Here is a 20,017-nt window from a genome sequence, read left to right as displayed (position 1 = left end):
GCATTATTCCATTGTTTTTAGTACTTGTAACTGCTAAATAAGCCACCATGGGCCCAAAGAAAGCTTCTAGTGCCAGCCCTGTGATAAAGAAGGAAAGAAACAATAAAATTAAAGAAAAAACTCGAAGCAGAATACCAAAGTGGAGGAGGATTAGAAAGGCTAAACGTGACTTTGAAATTAGAAGTGCTAATGAATCAAAGACCAATCCAAAGAGGTTCTTTCAAGTGTATAGGACGAAGGTGAAGGAAAAAGTAGGACCTCTGAAAATTGGGAATGGACAGCTGACGGATAACGAACTGGAAATGTGTTCCATATGATGGCCAATGTGTTAAAAAACTTGTGAAGCAATTGAACGTGCCTGTGTGTGTGTGTGTGTGTGTGTGCATGTGTATTTACAGTGATGTGTATCATTGTTTTGTAAACAAAATACTGATGGCACTGTTAGTGCAAGTACATACTATGTTGCATACAAAGGTTAGTCATATGAACACTTCATGAAATGGGTATCAAAAACTAAATAAAATAACACACACACACATTGGCAATTGCCAATGTTGCCATCTGCAAGTCAACAACCTTCAATTTCACACCTTCATATTTGGTAAGTACTGATGGGGAAAATCTGTTTCAGGTTTCCTTACACTCACTAAAGTAGATTTTTTTCTGAGAATTTTTTTTTTTTTAAATCATGACACTGTCAGTACTTTTAACCCTTAAACTGTCCAAATGTACATCTACGTTTTTTCAACATTTGAAAGTATGTAAAAAAAGTAGATCTTTTTTTTTTGTTATATTTGAAAATATGTAAAAAAAAACGTAGATCTACTTTTGGAGCACTACACATGTGAACATAGATCTGCTTGGACAGTTTAAGGGTTAATTTTAGAGGTCACAAAAGTGAAAGGATTAAGGAACTATTCTAATTAGAGAAGCACTGCACACAATAACCCAAGATATGGTAGATAAAATAAGCCAAACAGACTAAAGAAACATTAATTTTCACACACACTTCTAGATTACTAATAGGGGTATCAGTCATGGTACCAAGAAGAAAGGGCATGGTGGGCTTCAGCCTCCAAAAATTCCCTCAGCCCCCCTCAAATAAAAACAGAATAATAACGCTGCTGCTTTGAACCAAGTCTCCTGGTACCATATGGTACATTGCACCACATGGTACCATAAGGTACCACTGCACCATATGGTACCATTGTACCAAATGGTGCCACTGTACCATTATATCATATGGTGCCATTGTACCATATTGTACCATTAGTACCACTGTACCATATGGTACCATTGCACCCTATAGCACCATTGTACCATATGGTACCATTGTATTCAACACAATAACCACACTAGTATTTTCATCATTTTGTTTACAATAAACTTGTAAACAAGTTTTGTAAGCAATATAATGATAAACAAATTAGTGCAGTTATTGTGTTGAATACAATGAGTGTATGCTTATACAATATACATTATATTGGTCTCACAGGCCACAAATGTTACTAGAAAAAGAAAAAAAATTGAAAAGAAAAGAAAAAAGTATAAAAAACGTAAAATAAAAAAAATCAATTTTGTGGAAGTTGCCGATGTTGCCACCACCCGGTCATTTTGGGTCAACTTCCCGTCGCTGTATCTCGGTAAGTACTGATCAGAATTTTTTTTTTATTTTGTTTTATTACCTTCACAAAAATATTATCTTTAATTCTGTAAGAAAAAAATCATTTTTTTTTTTTCAAGATTTCTTGGACACTGGGGGCACCCCTTCAGATTTTGGCCTTGGACCCTGAAAGGGTTAATGGCAGTTCACAAAAGTTTGACAAGTTATGAGAAAAAATTAACAGGTTATCACAATTTCACAGATAAAGTGGACATAATTTTTTAAAGGCACGAGGAAAATAGAACCAAGAATAACAAAGTTAAATAACTGTAAAGCAGCCTATGGATATTTAAGGCCAGATATTCAAGGGAAATTCTTAAAGAAAACATTTTATCAAGAGAAATGGCTATATATTATTTCAACAAAAAATGACAAAACAGAAGTTGAAAATGGTTTAAGGCAATGAATAGACAGCTGGAGGCTCCATGCATGCCTCCATAAATTAAACAAAATTATGTGAAGAATGTGAATGAAAAAAAATTTAGTGAAGAATATATGAGGCCTAAAAATAGGACTGCATTACTTCATTAATGCAAGACATGAAACTTACGAAAATACCATACAAAAAAAAGGTCTTACCTTAGTTTAATCTGCACCTGTGGAGTTTCTGGTGGCGAGGCCGATCCTTTGGGGTAAGCTTCATAAACGCCTGAGTCTCCAGCTACAGACTCATCGCTCACTGCCGCTGACATTGTCCGTGCATTTAAATCTTCACTTTCCCCAATGCCTTCCTCCTCCTCATCCACCATTTCATATAATACATCACTATCACCACTTGCCCTACCTAGTAACACACCACTAACACTTGTGTTTGCTATATTAAACTCATATTCTGTCAATTCCTTCACTTGTTTGTTTACTACCAATGTGGTGTCCAATGGTTTACCAGTAACTTTTGCTACATGTGAAGTTGATAAAGCACCAGGCTCAGTCGTGGAAGGAGTGAGACACAACTCTGCTAAGCGGTCCTGTACAGTACTAAGATCTACATTGGCTAGTGGTCCATTCCCCATACAACCCCCTTCTCCTGGAGTAAATCGAGGTGGCCCAAGAGGGTCCATGCCTGAGAGTGCTTCACAGGCAGAGGTAGGCGGGGAGAGAGAAGAGAGGGAACTCCGTGGAGATAAGGATAACATAGACTGAGACAACGCAGCAGAGTTTCCACTACTCTCTTCTAGGGATCGTAATTTTTCCGCATACTGCCTGTCAGCTTCTGAGTTGGACTTCAATAACCTTTCAACACGTTTCTGAAGTTCTGTCATATTAAGAGCAACATGCTCACTTGAAGAATATTGTTGTCCACCATATATATCAGTAAATGACAAGCTGGATAATGACCCCTTGCTGGATGTGGACAGTGATCCTAATGAAGACGATGATGATACAGAAAGAGTTGATGCAGACAGTGAACGCAGCTGTCCTTCAAGACCAACCATAATACGCACAGTATCACGCAAACGGCACAAGAGATCTTGTCGTTGTTCTTGTAAAGACAATCGCTCTGCCACTGCTTTGTTACTAACCTCTAAGGCCTTCGCTAAGTCACACTCAAGTTGGTTAATTTTATCATCCAGTTCACATGCCTGAGGATACAAGCATACAATTAGAAAAGTTCATATATAATGCAAGAACCTCTAATTACTAAATGCTTGGCAACCATTTTCTATAATAAAGATGAGAAATATAAAGTTACATGAACATTCCTTATGTGGAATAGGCAATTTCATTACTTAAATTGTAGTAAAAACATATTAATATTTACAGAAATAATGAAACTGCATGAGCAAATTTTCCAAAAGAAGATTACACTTTGGAAGCTACAAAATTAAAAGTTACTCTTGTCTATATTCTTTCTTTCAACGAACCGGCCGTATCCCATATATCCACGTCCCATACATTCATGTCACAAAACCCACTGATTATTTCACAAAATTTAGTCCTGAGGGTATTGCTCCAATAATTCTGTTATATTAGTAGTACTATTCTGTAAAATCAAACTAACGTTCACCAAAGATGAGTGAATTAACAAGTCCAGGAGAAAGCTGAAGTGTACCTGCAGTGGGTCATGAGTGTATGATCGAACACTTCGAAATTCCCTAAGCAGCTGCTCCTTCTCTTGAATAAGAACTACCCGGTCACGGTCCCCTTGTAAATCCTCCGGTGATAATCTCTCTTCTAGTCCAGCCAAATCGTGCTGCAGCCCCTTCAGTGTACTCTTTGCAGAGTCATATTCTAGTTTTAGTCTTGTAAGCTCAGCCAAGCGTGCACCAAGAGGCATACCCTGAAGAAGAATATACTGTATAAATGCAATGATGATGAGACATCAGAATACATTCAAGATTCCTAAGTATTAATTCAAATATTCAGTGAAATATAGGTAAGCCATACCTCCCCACCAAAATCAGTCTGTGATGCAGTACTATGTTTTTCAGAGGACTTTTCCAAGTTTGACTCAATAGTTTGTGTTGTTTCAGCAGAAATAATGTCTTCCCTCAACACTGTCAGTGATTTGATGAGTTCTGCTTTTTCTTTCTCTCCCGCACGAAGTGATTCTTCAATGTTCTTAAGCTCAGCAATAATAACTTGAGCTTCTTCAACACTATAGCCTGTTGTCAGCCCACTTAACTTTTCTTGAACTCTGTGGAGTAAAACATATATTTAGTATTTATTAGAAATACAGTGGAACCTTGACTTACGAGTGTCCCAACTTAGGAGTTTTTTGAGATACGAGCCATCCCTGGGTCAATTTTTTGCAATGAGTTACGAGCCAACATTTGAGTTATGAGCCAGCTCCCCCCTCCCTCTTCCCCCTCAGCCCAAAACCTGGACACCTCGCTTGTTTATCTATGATTTCATGCTTTAATTCCATGGAAATTATTCTCTTTTTCTTCTCAGAAATAATAATATAATAATAATACTATATTATTATTAGTCAAGTCACTCAGTAAGTCAGTCAAGTCACTCAGTAGGTCAATCAAGTCACTCAGTAAGTCAGTCAAGTCATTCAGTCAGTCAGTCAAGTCAGTCAGTCAAGTCATTCAGGAAGCCAGGTCACTCAGTAAGTCAGTCAAGTCACTCAGTAAGTCAGTCACATTACTTAGTAAGTCACTCAGTAAGTCAAGTCACTCAGTAAGTCAGTCAAGTCACTCAGTAAGTCATTCAGTTCAGTCAGTCACACACATTCAATTAACCTCTTTTTTTGTGTACAAAGTAACACTTCAGTTACGGCTACAGGTTATCACTTGTTTAATATCTTTGTTAATTCTAAGACTTAGTGCTTATACGTCTTCGTGCCACTCTCAGCAACACTGGTATGGCTACTGGGTGTCATGATTGCTTGCCAGATACAAGATATAGTAATTAAAATATCATAACAAAATTGACAAACACAGCTGCCTTGTAGGAGAGAAAGACTGAACACCTATGAGTCAGGAATGCTGGAATGATGTTGGGGTATGGTAGGGGATGGTTGGGGGGGGGGAGTGGTAGGGGATGGTGGAGGGGGGGTGTTGGGGAGTGGTAGGGGATGGTGGGGGTGTCAGGGAGTGGTAGGGGATGGTGGGGGGGTGTCGGGGAGTGGTAGGGGATGGTGGGGTGGTGTCGGGGGTGGTGGTAGGGAAGGGCTCCCCGGCTGCTCTACAACAAGGTGACCGCTTGAGCAAGAGAATTTTTTTTCCTTCCCACAAACCGAACCATGTTAAATTAATTATACAACATGTTACATAAAATTGTGCAGCAATTCTTCAATGGCGGTCTAATGTATTATTATAATAACGACAGAGCTTCAGTTCCCTAAATTAATAATAATAATAATAATAATAATCATAATAATATAATAATAAATTATTATAACGATAGAGCTTCAGTTCCCTAAATTATAATATTATTATTATTATTATAAATTGTTATAATAATAATAATATTATTATTATTATTATAACAATAGAGCTTCAGTTCCCTAAATTAATAATAATTATTATTATAATAATGATAGAGCTTCAGTTCCCTAAATTAATAATAATAATAATGCATAATACATACGTAATAATAATTCAGATTGCTTCTGCTAGCTGGCACAGCTGCTAAGCAGTAAACATGTTTACATCCCTGTGGCAGCAGTTCTCTCGTGCTTGTTTGCATTTTTTTTACAGCCATTTGGCCAAATTTCTTTTTTCTAACCATGGGTCCTAGTGATCTACTGCAGTTAGCCTCAAAAATACTCTGTTTTCTCTTACAGTAAGAACATGGGAAGATACTATGGTCAAATTGTGACAGAAATGACTGACGCTTCTGCTGCTGCTGCCTCTGCCACCATACTATAGCCTATTTTATTCATTCTAGAATATATATCATGTTTCTGTGCTGATTATATTGTTTATTATGTCATACTAGATGAATTGTGATAGATAAATAAGCAGTACAATTGATAATAGCGTCATATTCAAGTATTTTTTCTCGTCTCTCCAGAGTGCAGGAATGAATTAATGGCTTTTCAGTTAATTTAAATGAGGAAAATTAACTTGATATATGATTAAATTGAGTTACAAGCTAGTTCCTGGAATGGATTAAACTCGTAAGTCAAGGTTCCACTGTATTCAGAAAAAGGTGATGAGGGTATCAAATGATTTAGATAAAGAAAAATTGGATATCAAATTGGAGAGGAGTATGGAAGTAGTGAATGTTTTCAGATATTTGGGAGTTGACGTGTCAGCGGATGGATTTATGAAGGATGAGGTTAATCATAGAATTGATGAAGGAAAAAAGGTGAGTGGTGCATTGAGGTATATGTGGAGACAAAAAATGTTATCTATGGAGACAAAGAAGGAAATGTATGAAAGTATAGTAGTACCAACACTCTTATATGGGTGTGAAGCTTGGGTTGTAAATGCTGCAACGAGGAGGCAGTTGGAGGCAGTGGAGATGTCCTGTCTAAGGGCAATGTGTGGTGTAAATATTATGCAGAAAATTCAGAGTGTGGAAATTACGAGAAGGTGTGGAGTTAATAAAAGTATAAGTCAGAGGGCTGAAGAGGGGTTGTCAAGGTGGTTTGGTCATTTAGAGAGAATGGATCAAAGTAGAATGACATGGAGCGTATAAATCTGTAGGGGAAGGAAGGTGGGGGAGGGGTCGTCCTTGAAAAGGTTGGAGGGAGGGGGCAAAGGAGGTTTTGTGGGTGAGGGGCTTGGACTTCCAGCAAGCGTGCGTGAGCATGTTAGATAGGAGTGAATAGAGATGAATGGTATTTGGGACTTGACGAGCTGTTGGAGTGTGAGCAGGGTAATATTTAGTGAGGGGATTCAGGGAAACTGGTTATTTTACATAGCCGGACTTGAGTCCTGGAAATGGGAAGTACAATGCCTGCACTTTAAAGGAGGGGTTTGGGATATTGGCAGTTTGGAGGGATATGTTGTGTATCTTTATAAGTGTATACTTCTAAACTGTTGTATTCTGAGCACCTCTGCAAAAACAGTGATTATGTGTGAGTGAGTTGAAAGTGTTGAACGATGATGAAAGTATTTTCTTTTTGGGGATTTTCTTTCTTTTTGGGTCACCCTGCCTCGGTGGGAGACGGCTGACTTGTTAAAAAAAAAAAAAATTATAACAAAGACAGTAATATACATCTAGAATTTTTATTAAGAAGAAAAAATGTCCAGTAAGTTTTTGGATTTCAAACTAATTACCTTATCTGCAAAACGTACTAGCCATGATATTTTTCATATATTTTTCTAAGGTTTTATTTTCCTAAGACTGTTGCCTGCACAATTTGTTTTAAATTTAAAGTGCTTTTAGATTTTTAACTATGTCCAACACATATGCATGTGATGACTGTGTCCAATGTGCTAGTACACACAATTTTATGTGCCTTCAAATACACCACCTGCCAATATTTTTGACCTTTCCTCAACTGTTTGGGTCTCCTACAACCTCCTCATGCCTTTCAAAACACCTAATACCAGGTGGGTCCATGCAATGCATTATGGGGTAACTCTGCCTAACTAGTGCAAGCAAACAATGAAACCAGAGCTTATTGTACCACCACCACCTTCCCTACCAGTAAACAGGGTGTGCAACTGTCAGGAAGATGCCAAATTTATTATAATTTCACAGTCCTAACAATGGAATTCAACCAATAAGCATACTATGTAGATTTAACTTAGGATCAACTCAATATAGTCAATGTGACTTATTTCCATGTTTCCATGAGTATTATTCATTGAAACAATTGTAATAGCATAAGATTTCCGGTATACAGTAGTCTCGAAGGCACACAGGTTTAATGAACACAAAAATTACATTTCAGTTTATGTAACTCAGGATATTCTTCGAACCTAAATATAAAACATAAATAATTAACCTAGAATAATCCAACAGAGTGAATGTGATTTATTTCCATGTGCTGAGGAGTTTTATACTTTGAAACAATTGTAATTTCATAAGCATTCCTTGTACACAGTGTTAGAGGACCAAAGCAGTAAAAAATGGAAAAAAAATTTATTTGCTATACAGCAGACCATCATTTAGCATGGTAGTTACGTTCCTGAAAATCCCATGTTAGGTAAACTCGTGTTAGATGAACTGAAGAACTTATGGGAAAATAGGATTACATTCCTGGGAGCCCCCAAAAAGCCAAACAACTTTTTTTTCAGGCCTCCACATCTTACAAAAATAAAAGTGAATATGTAGTTTTAGTTCAATGTTGTGATGTATTATGTTGTTTTTACTGCTTAAGACTACAAATGTAACAGAAATAATAGTAATTCTTACCTTAAATTGTGGGTGCTGGTGTTTGTGGATGATTGTGAAGAGAGTGAAAAGTTATGCAGTGGCCCTACTGGGCTGAGGTGGATGGTAGAGGATCTGGTACTAAAGTCGATGGTTGTACTGGAGTGTCTAAGTCAGTCAGTCAAGTCATTCAGTAAGTCAGTGAAGTCACTCATAAGTCATTCAGTCAAGTCAGTAAGCCAGTCAAGTTACCCAGTCAGTCAGTCAAGTCACTCAGTAAGTCAGTCATTCAGTAAATCAGTCATTTAGTCAGTCAGTCATTTAGTAAGCTGGTCATTCAGTCAGTTAATCAGTCAGTCACACAAACTCATGTTTGCCTCTTTTTCTGTGTACAAAGTAACACTTCATTGTGGTTACAGGTTATCTCTTGTCTAATACCTTTGTTTCTTTGTTAATTCTAAAACTTAAGTGCTTGTACCTTTTCGTGCTACTTTCAGCAACACTAGTATGGTTACTGGGTGTCATGATTGCTTGGCAGATACAAGATATAGTAATTAAAATATCATAACACAATTCACAAACACAGCTGCCTTGTAGCAGAGAAGGACTGGACTGGACAGGTATGAATTCCGAATGCTGAGATGGTGGGGTGGTGTCGGGGAGTGGCAGGGGATGGTGGGAGGTCTCCCCGGCTGCTCCACAACAAGGCGGCCACTTAAGCAAAAGAGATTTTTTTTTCCCCACAAACTGAACCAAGTTAAATTAATTATACGTGTTACATAAAATTGTGCCACAATTCTTCAATCATGCAATACTCAAATCATGCCAAATGATGGTCTACTGTAATTTATATTGTGTGTGTGAATATAATGCAGAGAATCCGTAGTTTGGAGATTAGGAGGAGATGCAGGATTACCAAAACTATTATCCAGTGGGCTGAGAAGGGGTTATTGAAATGGTTTGGACATGAAGAGAGGATGGAATGAAATAGAATGACGTCGAGAATGTATAAATCTGTAGTGGAGGGAAGACGGGGTAGGGGTCGGCCTAGGAAAAGTTGGAGGGAGGGGGTAAAGGAGGTTTTGTGTGCAAGGGGCTTGGACTTCCAGCAAGCGCGCATGAGCGTGTTAGATAGAAACAAATGGAGACAAATGGTTTTTAGGCCTTGACATATGCTGTTGGAATGTAAGAAAAGTAACATTTATGAAGGAATTCAGGGAAACCAGCAGACCGGACTTGATTCTTGGAGATGGGAAGTACAGTGCTGGCACTCTGAAGGAGTGTTAATGTTGCAGTTTTATAACTGTAGTGTAAGCATGCCTCTGGCAAGACAGTGATGGAGTGAGTGATGATTAAAGTTTTTCTTTTTTGGGCCACCCTGCCTTGGTGGGAAACGGCCGATGTGTTATTAAAAAAAATAGTTTACATTGTTTATTCAATATGGAGGAATGTTGGGCTATATATTTCCCCCATGTTTGAGGAACTAAAACGCATTGAAACACCTCTAATATTGTAAGAAACTAGTGTACATATTGTTAAACATTAAAACACTAAAACAATGAAAATAACCATAATTTGGTGACAAATAGTAAAACGTAAATATTATTAGCACATTTAAGCCTCTGTTGCCTATGAGTGATAATTTTTTTTGCCAACTTCAACACACTATAAAATCTTAACTCTTTCACTGTCCGTTCCGTAGTACTACAGGTTTGAGGTCACTGTCAGTGAGGTAGTACTACGCCATGAGCTCAGCTCACTCAGATAAACCGTCAGCAGTAAATCTGGGCCTAGATGTAAGAGAATGGGTCTATGCGGTAAGTATGCACCATGTAAAAAACCCTGCAGCATGCAGTGCATAATGAGGAAAAAACTAAGTGCATTTTTTTATTTAAAACAGCAACTTTGCAGTGCATCTTCATATGGCTTTAATGAGTGTATTCTCGGTTTCTTGGTCTCATTTGACAGAATGGAAGATATTTAACAGAAATAGTGATGATTTTGATTGGTTTCATGAAAGTAACTTGAAATTGAGCTCAAATTAGTGGAACTGTTCAATTTTTGCCGATATTCAAGAATAAACAAATCGTGTCACACATCCAACTGGTGGGTCTAATATGCATTTACGAATGCACTGATATTATTTATACAATATCGCATAACAGTAATCTTCTATTTTTTTGTGTGAATAAAAAATCAAAATGGAATTCATATGTAAAGCCTGGGAACATCACTATTATACAGAGGAAATGTTATTTTAGTGCCAGGAATGCCTGCATTGTTTATTCTGGATCCTATTTTGAAATTGGAATATTCCAAAATTTGTGTTAAATTGGCCAAATTACCAATTTCTGATCACTTTACTGGGTAGTTGAAATAGTTGATCAGACGTTTTCTGGTGCTCAGTCGATTAAATGGAGGACATACCAGCGAAATAGCTAAGAATTTGGTCCACTGACTCAAAGTGGGCAAAATCACCGATGCGTAAATATTGCTGAAGAAGCAAAATCCACAAAAGTGTGATTTCATCAATTTTCCATCAAATTTTATACTTTTTGTTCTGTTACCCTCATAAAAAGATTCGCTACCATTTCAAAAGAAAAACAAAATTTTTTTTTTTAAATTCTTGGATGCTGTAGACAAGTTTCAGATAGGGGGTCTGGACAATGAAAGGATTAAGTTTTTATCAGATTCCACTCATTTTAGTCTCATTTGATTCACAAAAAATGCACTCTTTCAATCTGCAAGAAAAATAATTCTTTATTTTTAAAAAATCTTGACCCCCAACCCTTCCCCACACACAAAGGAATATATTTCTGGGCATGATACAGTTAAGGGTTGAATGACAATGTTCAGGGTTTCCACAAACCCATTTAAATTTCCAAAATTTATCACAAGAATATGGTAAAAGATATGAAAGCACAGTTCTGAGGCTGGGTGTGATGACCCCATCAAGTAGCCCCTAAGCCACAATGTTATCATGCATTTAAATTTCATCTTGTGAGGGGTTTGTGAAGGATCATGCTGTCCAGACACCAACTCCTGATATTACAACACTCTGCTTGAACTGTCATGATAACGGACAACTTACACCAGATATGTTGACCAGCATGTTGAATGAACTAGACTGTCTATTAGACGTGTTACAGGACACTAGATGTGCACACGTTGAAGTTGCTTAGATGTGACAGCTATGAAGCTGTATATCAAATCTGTATTAGTTCAGTTATCATATGCAGATAACAACCTTTTCATATCTACTACCATTTTGTTGTAAAAAAATATACTGAAATTAGAAAAGGACTTTCTGAACACCCTATACTTTATTACTGCAAATTTTTAACATTACAAGAATATTATAATTAATTGTTAAATATTATCACACCAGCGACTAAAATGCCGGGAGCAAGGGGCTAGTAACCCCTTCTCTCGTATAAATTACTAAATTTAAAAAGAGAAACTTTCTTTTTTCTTTTTGGGCCACCCTGCCTTGGTGGGATACGGCTGGTTTGTTGAAAAAAAAAAAAAATTATCACACCAGAAAAAAAAAAATATTTTGCACTTTCTTTGAGTGAAAATCATCAAATGGCTTCAAATAATTCAAGAAATAACTCATTTCATTATTGTCTAAATTTATAACCAAGTTAAGAGAGCATTTCTTGATAGTATGTCAACCAATGATGCTTCTTTAAAAAAAAAGTTTAACACACCAATCATCTCCCACCAAGGTAAGGTGACCCTAAGAGGGACACAAGGTCAACATCCCTTAGTGAATAATTGTCTTGCCAGAAGTGTGCAGACTTCACAATTTAAATGCCCCTCCAAACTTCAATATCCCCACCCCTCCCTCAGAGTGCGGGTACTATTCTTCACACCTCCAGGACTCATGTCTGGTTAACCAGTTTCCCAAAATCCCCTCATAATGTTAACTTGCTTACACAACAACACACCAAACCATAAAGACTACTTGTCTCCACTCACACTGATCTTATGTGCACATGTAAGTCTGCCGGATGCTCAAGCCCCCAGTACTCAAACCCTCCTTTACCTCCACCCCCCAACCTATCATAGGATGACCTAGACAGAGAAACACATTGTGCCTTTTACAAAAATTAGTTATCACTACAAATCATTCACTACAATGTTCACTATGAACAAGGAAATTTCATATGTCTACTAACTGTTTATGTATTCTAACACTATTTACAGAATTTTTCATTTTATAAAAGAATTCAATACAGTAGGGCCCCATTTATACAGCGGGTTATGTTCCATGCCTGATAACATGTTTACACTATTATTTATTAAATTTGCAACAGAACTAGGCATAAAAAAGACAAACATAAATTGCACAGACAGTACACCCATTACTTTAAAATAATTGTACACTTAATGCAGGGCGAGAGGTGAGTAGTATTTATTGTAGGAAGTGACGTGTGGTAGCCCACCCAGCTACCACACCTCACAGTTATGTTTGTTTTACAACGATTGTACATACAGCCTCTCCTCACTTAGCGACGTAGTACTTGTTTACCAACGACTCGGACATACGACGGGCTATCTGACCAGCATGCACACTTAAATACAGTGGACCCCCGGTTTGTGATATTAATCCGTTCCTGAGAGCTCATCGTAAACCAAAATTATCAGAAAGCGAATCAATTTTCCCCATAAGAAATAATGGAAATCAAATTAATCCGTGCAAGACACCCAAAAGTATGAAAAAAAAAAAACTTTTACCACATGAAATATTAAGTTTAATGCACACAAACTGAAGAAGACATGCACAGTTTGTAGTATGTACTCTACTAACAATAGAATACATGACACTTACCTTTAATGAAAATCTGGTGATGATTGATGGGATGGGAGGAGGGGTGTGTGTGGATGGTGTTAGTGTTTAGAAGGGGAATCCCCTTCCATTAGGACTTGAGGTAGCAAGTCCTTTTCCGGGGTTACTTCCTTTCTTCTTTTAATGCCACTAGGACCAGCTTGAGAGTCACTGGGCTTCTGTCGCACAACATATCTGTCCATAGAGGCCTGTACCTCTCGTTCCTGTATGACTTTCCTAAAGTGCTTCACAACAGTGTCATTGTACAGGTTGCTAACACGGCTTGCAGTAGCTGTGTGAGGGTGATTTTCATCAAAAAAGTTTTGTACTTAAAGCCATTTTGCACACATTTCCTTAATCTTTGAAGTACGCAACTTCAATTTCTCTATCCCCTCCTCCAAAGCAGTTTCCTCAGGTCTGGCCTCTTGCTGTTGAAGATGATCTAGCAGTTCATCAGTGGTTAGTTCATCATTGTCCTCCTCCACCAACTCTTCCACATCCTCCCCACTAACCTCCAACCCCAAGAACTTCCCCAATGCCACAATGGATTCCTCAACTGGCATAGGATTCCCAGGGTTAGCCTCAAACCCTTCGAAATCCCTTTTGTCTACACATTCTGGCCACAGTTTTTTTCCAGGCAGAGTTCAAGGTCCTCTTAGTCACTCCCTCTCAAGCCTTACCTATAAGGTTTACACAATTGAGGATATTAAAGTGATCCTTCCAAAACTCCCTTAGAGTCAATAGAGTGTCTGTGGTCACTTTAAAGCACCTTTCAAACATAGCTTTTGTGTACAGTTTCTTGAAGTTGGAAATGACCTGCTGGTCCATGGGCTGCAGGAGAGTGGTATTAGGAGGCAAAAACTTCACCTTAATGAAGCTCATGTCCCCAGAAAGTTGCTCTGCCAAGTCTGTAGGATGACCAGGGGCACTGTCTAATACCAGGAGGCACTTAAGTTCTAATTTCTTTTCAATTAGGTAATTTTTCACATTGGGGGCAAATGCATGGTGTAAACAGTCATGGAAAAAGTCCCTAGTGACCCATGCCTTACTGTTTGCCCTCCACAGCACACACAAACTAGCCTTGAGGATATTCTTTTGCCTGAACGCTCTGGGAGTTTCTGAGTGATACACCAATAAAGGCTTCACTTTGCAATCACCACTAGCATTGGCACACATCAGAAGTGTAAGCCTGTCTTTCACAGGCTTATGTCCTGGGAGTGCCTTTTCCTCCTGAGTAATGTAGGTCCTGCTTGGCAAAATTTCTTCCAAAACAGGCCTGTTTCATCGCAATTAAACACTTGTTCAGGTTTCAAGTCTTCACTGTCTATGTAATCCTTGAATTCCCTCACATATTTTTCAGCTGCTTTTTGGTCCAAACTGGCAGCCTCACCATGCCTAATCACACTATGTTTGCCACTACGATTCTTAAATCTTTTAAACTAACCTCTGCTGGCCTTAAATTCACTCACATCAGCACTAGTTGCAGGCAATTTCTTTACCAAATCGGCATGCAACTGCCTAGCCTCTTCACAAATGATTGCTTGAGAGATTCTATCTCCTGCTATCTGTTTTTCATTTATCCACACCAATAACAGTCTCTCAACATTTTCTAACACTTGCGGTCGCTTTTTTGTAATCACAGTTGCACCTTTTGCAACAACAGCTTCCTTGGCTGCCGTTTTCCTGGTCACTATAGTAGAGATGGTTGATTGGGGTTTTGTATACAACTTGGCCAGCTCCGACACACGCACTCCATTTTCATACTTTGCAATTATCTCTTTCTTCATTTCAATAGTCATTAGCACCCTTGGTCTTGAAGGGTTGGCACTAGCAGCTTTCTTGGGGCCCATGGTTACTTATTTTGCTGAAACAAGCACCAAAAACACTGATAATATGGAATGTACCGAATGTATCCTTAGATGCGAGCACACTGGCTGGCTTGTAAACACTGACACACATGGGGCAGTTCAGGACACATGTGGACATGTCTCGGACGAATCGCGTATACAGGGTTTTGTAACAGGAACCGAGGCAAATTTTTTTCGATACAATGAATCAAATACTGGATTTATTGGATACCGATGGCATCGCGAACCGGGGGTCCACTGCAATGTATATTAGAGTTGATTTCCTCTATTCTGTAAATACTTGGTCGACACACCCCCTACCCTTCCTAAAGCCTCCTTGTTCATCTGCTATCCTGCTCTCCATCTTACTCTTAATTCTTTCAGTAATGACTCTACCATTATATTATAGACATTTTCATTAATCCCTATATGACATTTTTTTCAGAATTGTATGATAAATGTGTTACATATTGTATACACCAAATACAGTGGAACCCTGGTACTTGAACACTTCCCTACTTGAACAGTTCAGTATCTGAAGACTGTTCGGTTAAAAAAATCTCTCGGTAGTTGACCGTTTGCTTGGCACTTGACCAAACAAACACGACCTGCAGGAACTTTGCTGTAAATTATTTCATGTTTCTTCACATTTTTTGGTGTTTTTTTATACATATAATTTATATAAATAAGTCACCATGGGGCCTAAGATGATTAGTGATAACAGCCAACCAGAAAGGAAATTGGTTGGGAAAAATTCACTCAGTACTCGAACAGATCAGCACTTGAACAGCCTTCTGGAATGAATTAGGTTCGAGTACCAAGGTTCCATTGTATATACAGCCTCTCCTTACTTAACGACAGAGTTCTGTTCCTAAGACCACATCGGTAAATGAATTCATCACTAAGTGAGGAGCATACTATAATGATAGTGGGTTTGTGTCAACCATCTTTGATATTGTTTTAGTGGCACCTCAGCACCATTTATAACATTTCTGGTATATTTTTAAATGTTTGTACAGTGGTGTATGTACTGTATATTGTAATGAAAAGAATAGAGGAAATCAACTCTAATATACATTGCAGTGGACCCCCAGTTCGCGATGCCATCGGTATCCAATAAAGGATGTATGGTTTACCCAAGACCCATAAACACAATATTCCTCTCAGACCAATCACATCAGGAATAGGCAGTGCTCCACACAAACTAGCCGGAGTTCTTGCCAAACATCTTTCCTGCCTTCTGGGGACCATCAGCCCCGCTCATCTTAAACACTCAGGCGACCTTCTCAACCGCATCCGAAACCTCTCCATCCGTAACAAGAAACTAAGCAGTTTGGATGTGACTTCCCTCTTCACAAAAGTACCTACCAAAAAAGCCATCGAGGTTCTACGACGTAAAGTCAATCAGGACCTTAATCTTCCTCTACCTCCAGGAGATTTTGTTGACTTGATTAAACTTTGTGTTAATTTCAACTGTTTTTCTTTCAATAACAAGCTCTACAAACAAACCTACGGCATGGGAATGGGGTCCCCCATCAGTGCCGTCCTAGCCAACTTATACATGGAACACCTAGAGTCCGAACACTTCGCCAACATCATCCCTTCTAGCGTCACTTGGTTACGTTACGTGGACAACGTCCTCGTAATAACTCCCAAACGTTTTGATGTACGGAATCTTCAGGCAAGGCTCAACGCAGTTGAACCGGCGATCCAGTTTACACTAGAAGAAGAGTCCAATGACAAGCTACCTTTCCTCGGCGTCCTCATTCACAAAGTAGACAACAACCTAAGATTTCAAGTTTATTGGAAACCCACCAATAAAAATGATCTCACACACTTCTATTCCAGTCAAGATACAAAGACCAAAAGAGGCATCATCATCGGGTTTTTCCTAAGAGCATACCGAATTTGTAGTCCTGAGTTTCTTGACGAGGAATGTACATACATTCACTAAACATTCACCAAGTTACAATTTCCTCCTTTTTTCATCAAAGACTGCAAGAAAAGAGCTCTTCAGATCATTAATTCTCCACGCATCAACACCGCTCCCAACAAAGTTATAATTCTTCCCAACAGCCAGGTTGCACTAAACGTCTCAAAAGTACTTTCACAAGCTAACACCAGAGTCGCCATCGCTTCTAGCACTTCAATAAAGGATCTAACCAGGACAAAACCCAAGCACCACGAACCAGTCAATGCAGGAGTTTACACTATACCCTGTGGAGGCTGTGACAAGATCTACGTAGGTGAAACAGCAAGAAACCTCGACACCCGCCTCAATGAACACATTTACGCATGTAGGAACGATAACTTGAACAACGCCTGTGTACAACACCGAAATTCCACCAATCATCTCATGAAATTCAGAGACGCCCAATTAGTGATCAAAGAAACTAATTTCCGCAGACGCAAGTGCCTCGAATCAGCACTGATCGCTGTTTCGATTACAATTAAACAAAACAACGGCAGCTTCACCATCTCCGAAGTCTTAGCAAGAATCCTCCTGAAAACAGTAAACCCTGCCATCACATAGTCTCTCCTGTTATACTACACAAAGCACATTACAGAGAATGAACACTGAAACAAGCTGCCTCTTTCCAGTCTATATTTGTCCAACCTATTTTTATGTTACCCAAGTAATAGCTTTTATATCCTTTTACTCATGTACGAATTAATTGCTCTACCATATTGTATTATTTTTGTTACTACTACTACTACTACTACTACCACTAGTGAACATCGAAATGGTACCTCACTAGTATTGCACCTCACTCAGAGCCTTTATATACCCTCTGTGTCCATGTAATGTTTGTAATGGCTTGACAAAGCTCCTGGAGAGCGAAACGTTGCCACAATAAATGTCACATTAGTTGCACGTGTGTCCTTTTACTTTACATATTGTCGGTAATTCTACCAACTTTATTACATTTTGTGTATAACTGACCATTTTACCTACTTCTGTGCACTTTACTGGGTCATTCTGAAAATTGAATGAACAGTGTCTTTGTCCTCAATCAACAAAATGTAAGGCATACTAGTAAAATAGCCAGGAATTTGGTCATTTTCACATTGGAATTTGCCAAAATAGGCCTCAAATTTGGCAAAATTGCTTATTCATAAATTGCACCCAGACTGCCAACTTTGCACCTGTGTAATACCATAAGTTTTCCAACAAATTGCACATTTTTATGTCATTACCTTCAGAAAAAGATATTGTAATACTATATACAATACAAATACTCACTGCGCCAAGGTCTGCATGCCAGCTTCTGTGTTAGCCACTTCATGTTTAATCTGATGAAGTTCCCTTTTCAAGCGACCCACACGATTTCTGGCCATGGCCACGTCTGTCTTGAGCAAGTCTGGGTCCCATCGGCCAGCCCCACTTCCACCCGAACTTACTGTTGGTAATTAAGCAAAGTAATGAGTATATGCAGCTTTCAAGTAACATTTGTTGAAGAATAAACCAGCCATTTATAAGATATAGTATTGTCAAAGAATAGTAAAAAAAGATATTTTATCACAACAACCTTCAAATTCACATCAAGTTGCAGCATTAAGAATATTATGATAACCCTAAACAAATGCCCAAAGTGAGAGAACTTACATGAGGATCTTGAGCTGAACAGGTTGGAAAGTGTAGTGTTGAGGTGATGGTACTCATCTTGAGCCAGTGCAAGTCTCTGTGCTTTGACTTGCATTATGTCTTGCTTGGCACTGAGGTCGTTCTGTGCTGAACACAGATACTCAGACAGCATGGCCTCCTGAACTTGCCGCCACGCTAGTCTGGGGTCCTCAATTTGGTTTTGTTCTGCGTAAATTAGATTTTCCCGCTAAATTAAAATGATTATTACAAAATTTCACATCTTTCTTCTTTCAACACACCAGCCGTATCCCACCGAGGTGGGGTGGCCCAAAAGGAAAAACAAAAGTTTCTCCTTTCATATTTAGTAATATATACAGGAGAAGGGGTTACTAGCCCCTTGCTCCTGGCATTTTAGTCGCCTCTTACAACACGCATAGCTTACGGAGGAAGAATTCTGTTCCACTTCCCCATGGAGATAAGAGGAAATAAACAAGAACAAGAGCTAGTAAGAAAATAGAAGAAAACCCAGAGGGGTGTGTATACATATGCTTGTACATGTATGTGTAGTGTGACCTAAGTGTAAGCAGAAGTAGCAAGACGTACCTGAAACCTTGCATGTTTATGAGACAGAAAAAACACCAGCAATCCTACCATCGTGTAAAACAATTACAGGCTTACGTTTTACACTCACTTGGCAGGACGGTAGTACCTCCCTGGGCGGTTGCTGTCTACCAACCTACTACCTATAAAAATTTCACATCTGGTTCATTAATACAAATAATCAGTCATTTTTTTAATAAGGGAAATTACCCATGAATAAAACACGATCTGCTTCTTAACTACCACTAGCACTTTAAAAGGGTGAATTGTAAACAAAATAATTGTCTCAGAAACCAATATACGTAAAAATCAGAGGTAAAATTGCAAAAAAGTTACATTCCTAAGATCTATGAATTTCAATATCTATACTTGAATTAAAATTATGCTAAAATATAGTTAAGCAGCATGATAATCATGAAACAACTTGATTGAAAATACAATGGGTACAATTAAGGCAAACTTGAAAAATAAAATTTCAAGGCAACCAAGGAGTACACATGGTTTATGAGAACACACTTAAAATGAAACTTGTACTCACTGTTAATGTGATCAACATAGTAGACACCAATCTGGCCATCGAAGCACTCTTCCCAGCCATAAGGTAGTTCATGGCCTACACAGTCAGCAAATGTCTGAGCTTTGGTGTAGCTGAAAGTATTAAAAATTGCATCAATTAAAGGATGACACTGTGCATAAAATTAATGAAATATTTAGCTATTTAAAAACTTTTTTCAGGCCATAAAATGTAAGGAAAATACTGGTTATAT

General features: G+C 38.4%; 1 protein-coding gene across 2 annotated transcripts in view; it reads right to left on the bottom strand.

The window, feature by feature from the left end:
• Positions 1-20,017, bottom strand: part of kibra (WW and C2 domain containing protein kibra) — a 190,277-nt gene that overhangs the window by 111,188 nt on the left and 59,072 nt on the right. For both annotated transcript variants that reach the window (XM_070089618.1, XM_070089619.1), the window contains exons 2-7: positions 19,789-19,898; positions 18,672-18,875; positions 18,309-18,465; positions 4,052-4,301; positions 3,717-3,944; positions 2,243-3,246 (exon numbers count right to left, since the gene is read on the bottom strand). In XM_070089618.1, coding sequence (XP_069945719.1) covers positions 2,243-3,246; positions 3,717-3,944; positions 4,052-4,301; positions 18,309-18,465; positions 18,672-18,875; positions 19,789-19,898 — 1,953 coding nt within the window. The remainder of the gene's footprint in view (positions 1-2,242; positions 3,247-3,716; positions 3,945-4,051; positions 4,302-18,308; positions 18,466-18,671; positions 18,876-19,788; positions 19,899-20,017) is intronic.

This window comes from Cherax quadricarinatus, chromosome 29, assembly GCF_038502225.1.
Source record: "Cherax quadricarinatus isolate ZL_2023a chromosome 29, ASM3850222v1, whole genome shotgun sequence".
NCBI lineage: Eukaryota > Metazoa > Arthropoda > Malacostraca > Decapoda > Parastacidae > Cherax > Cherax quadricarinatus.
This window is presented reverse-complemented; position numbering and strand designations above follow the sequence as displayed.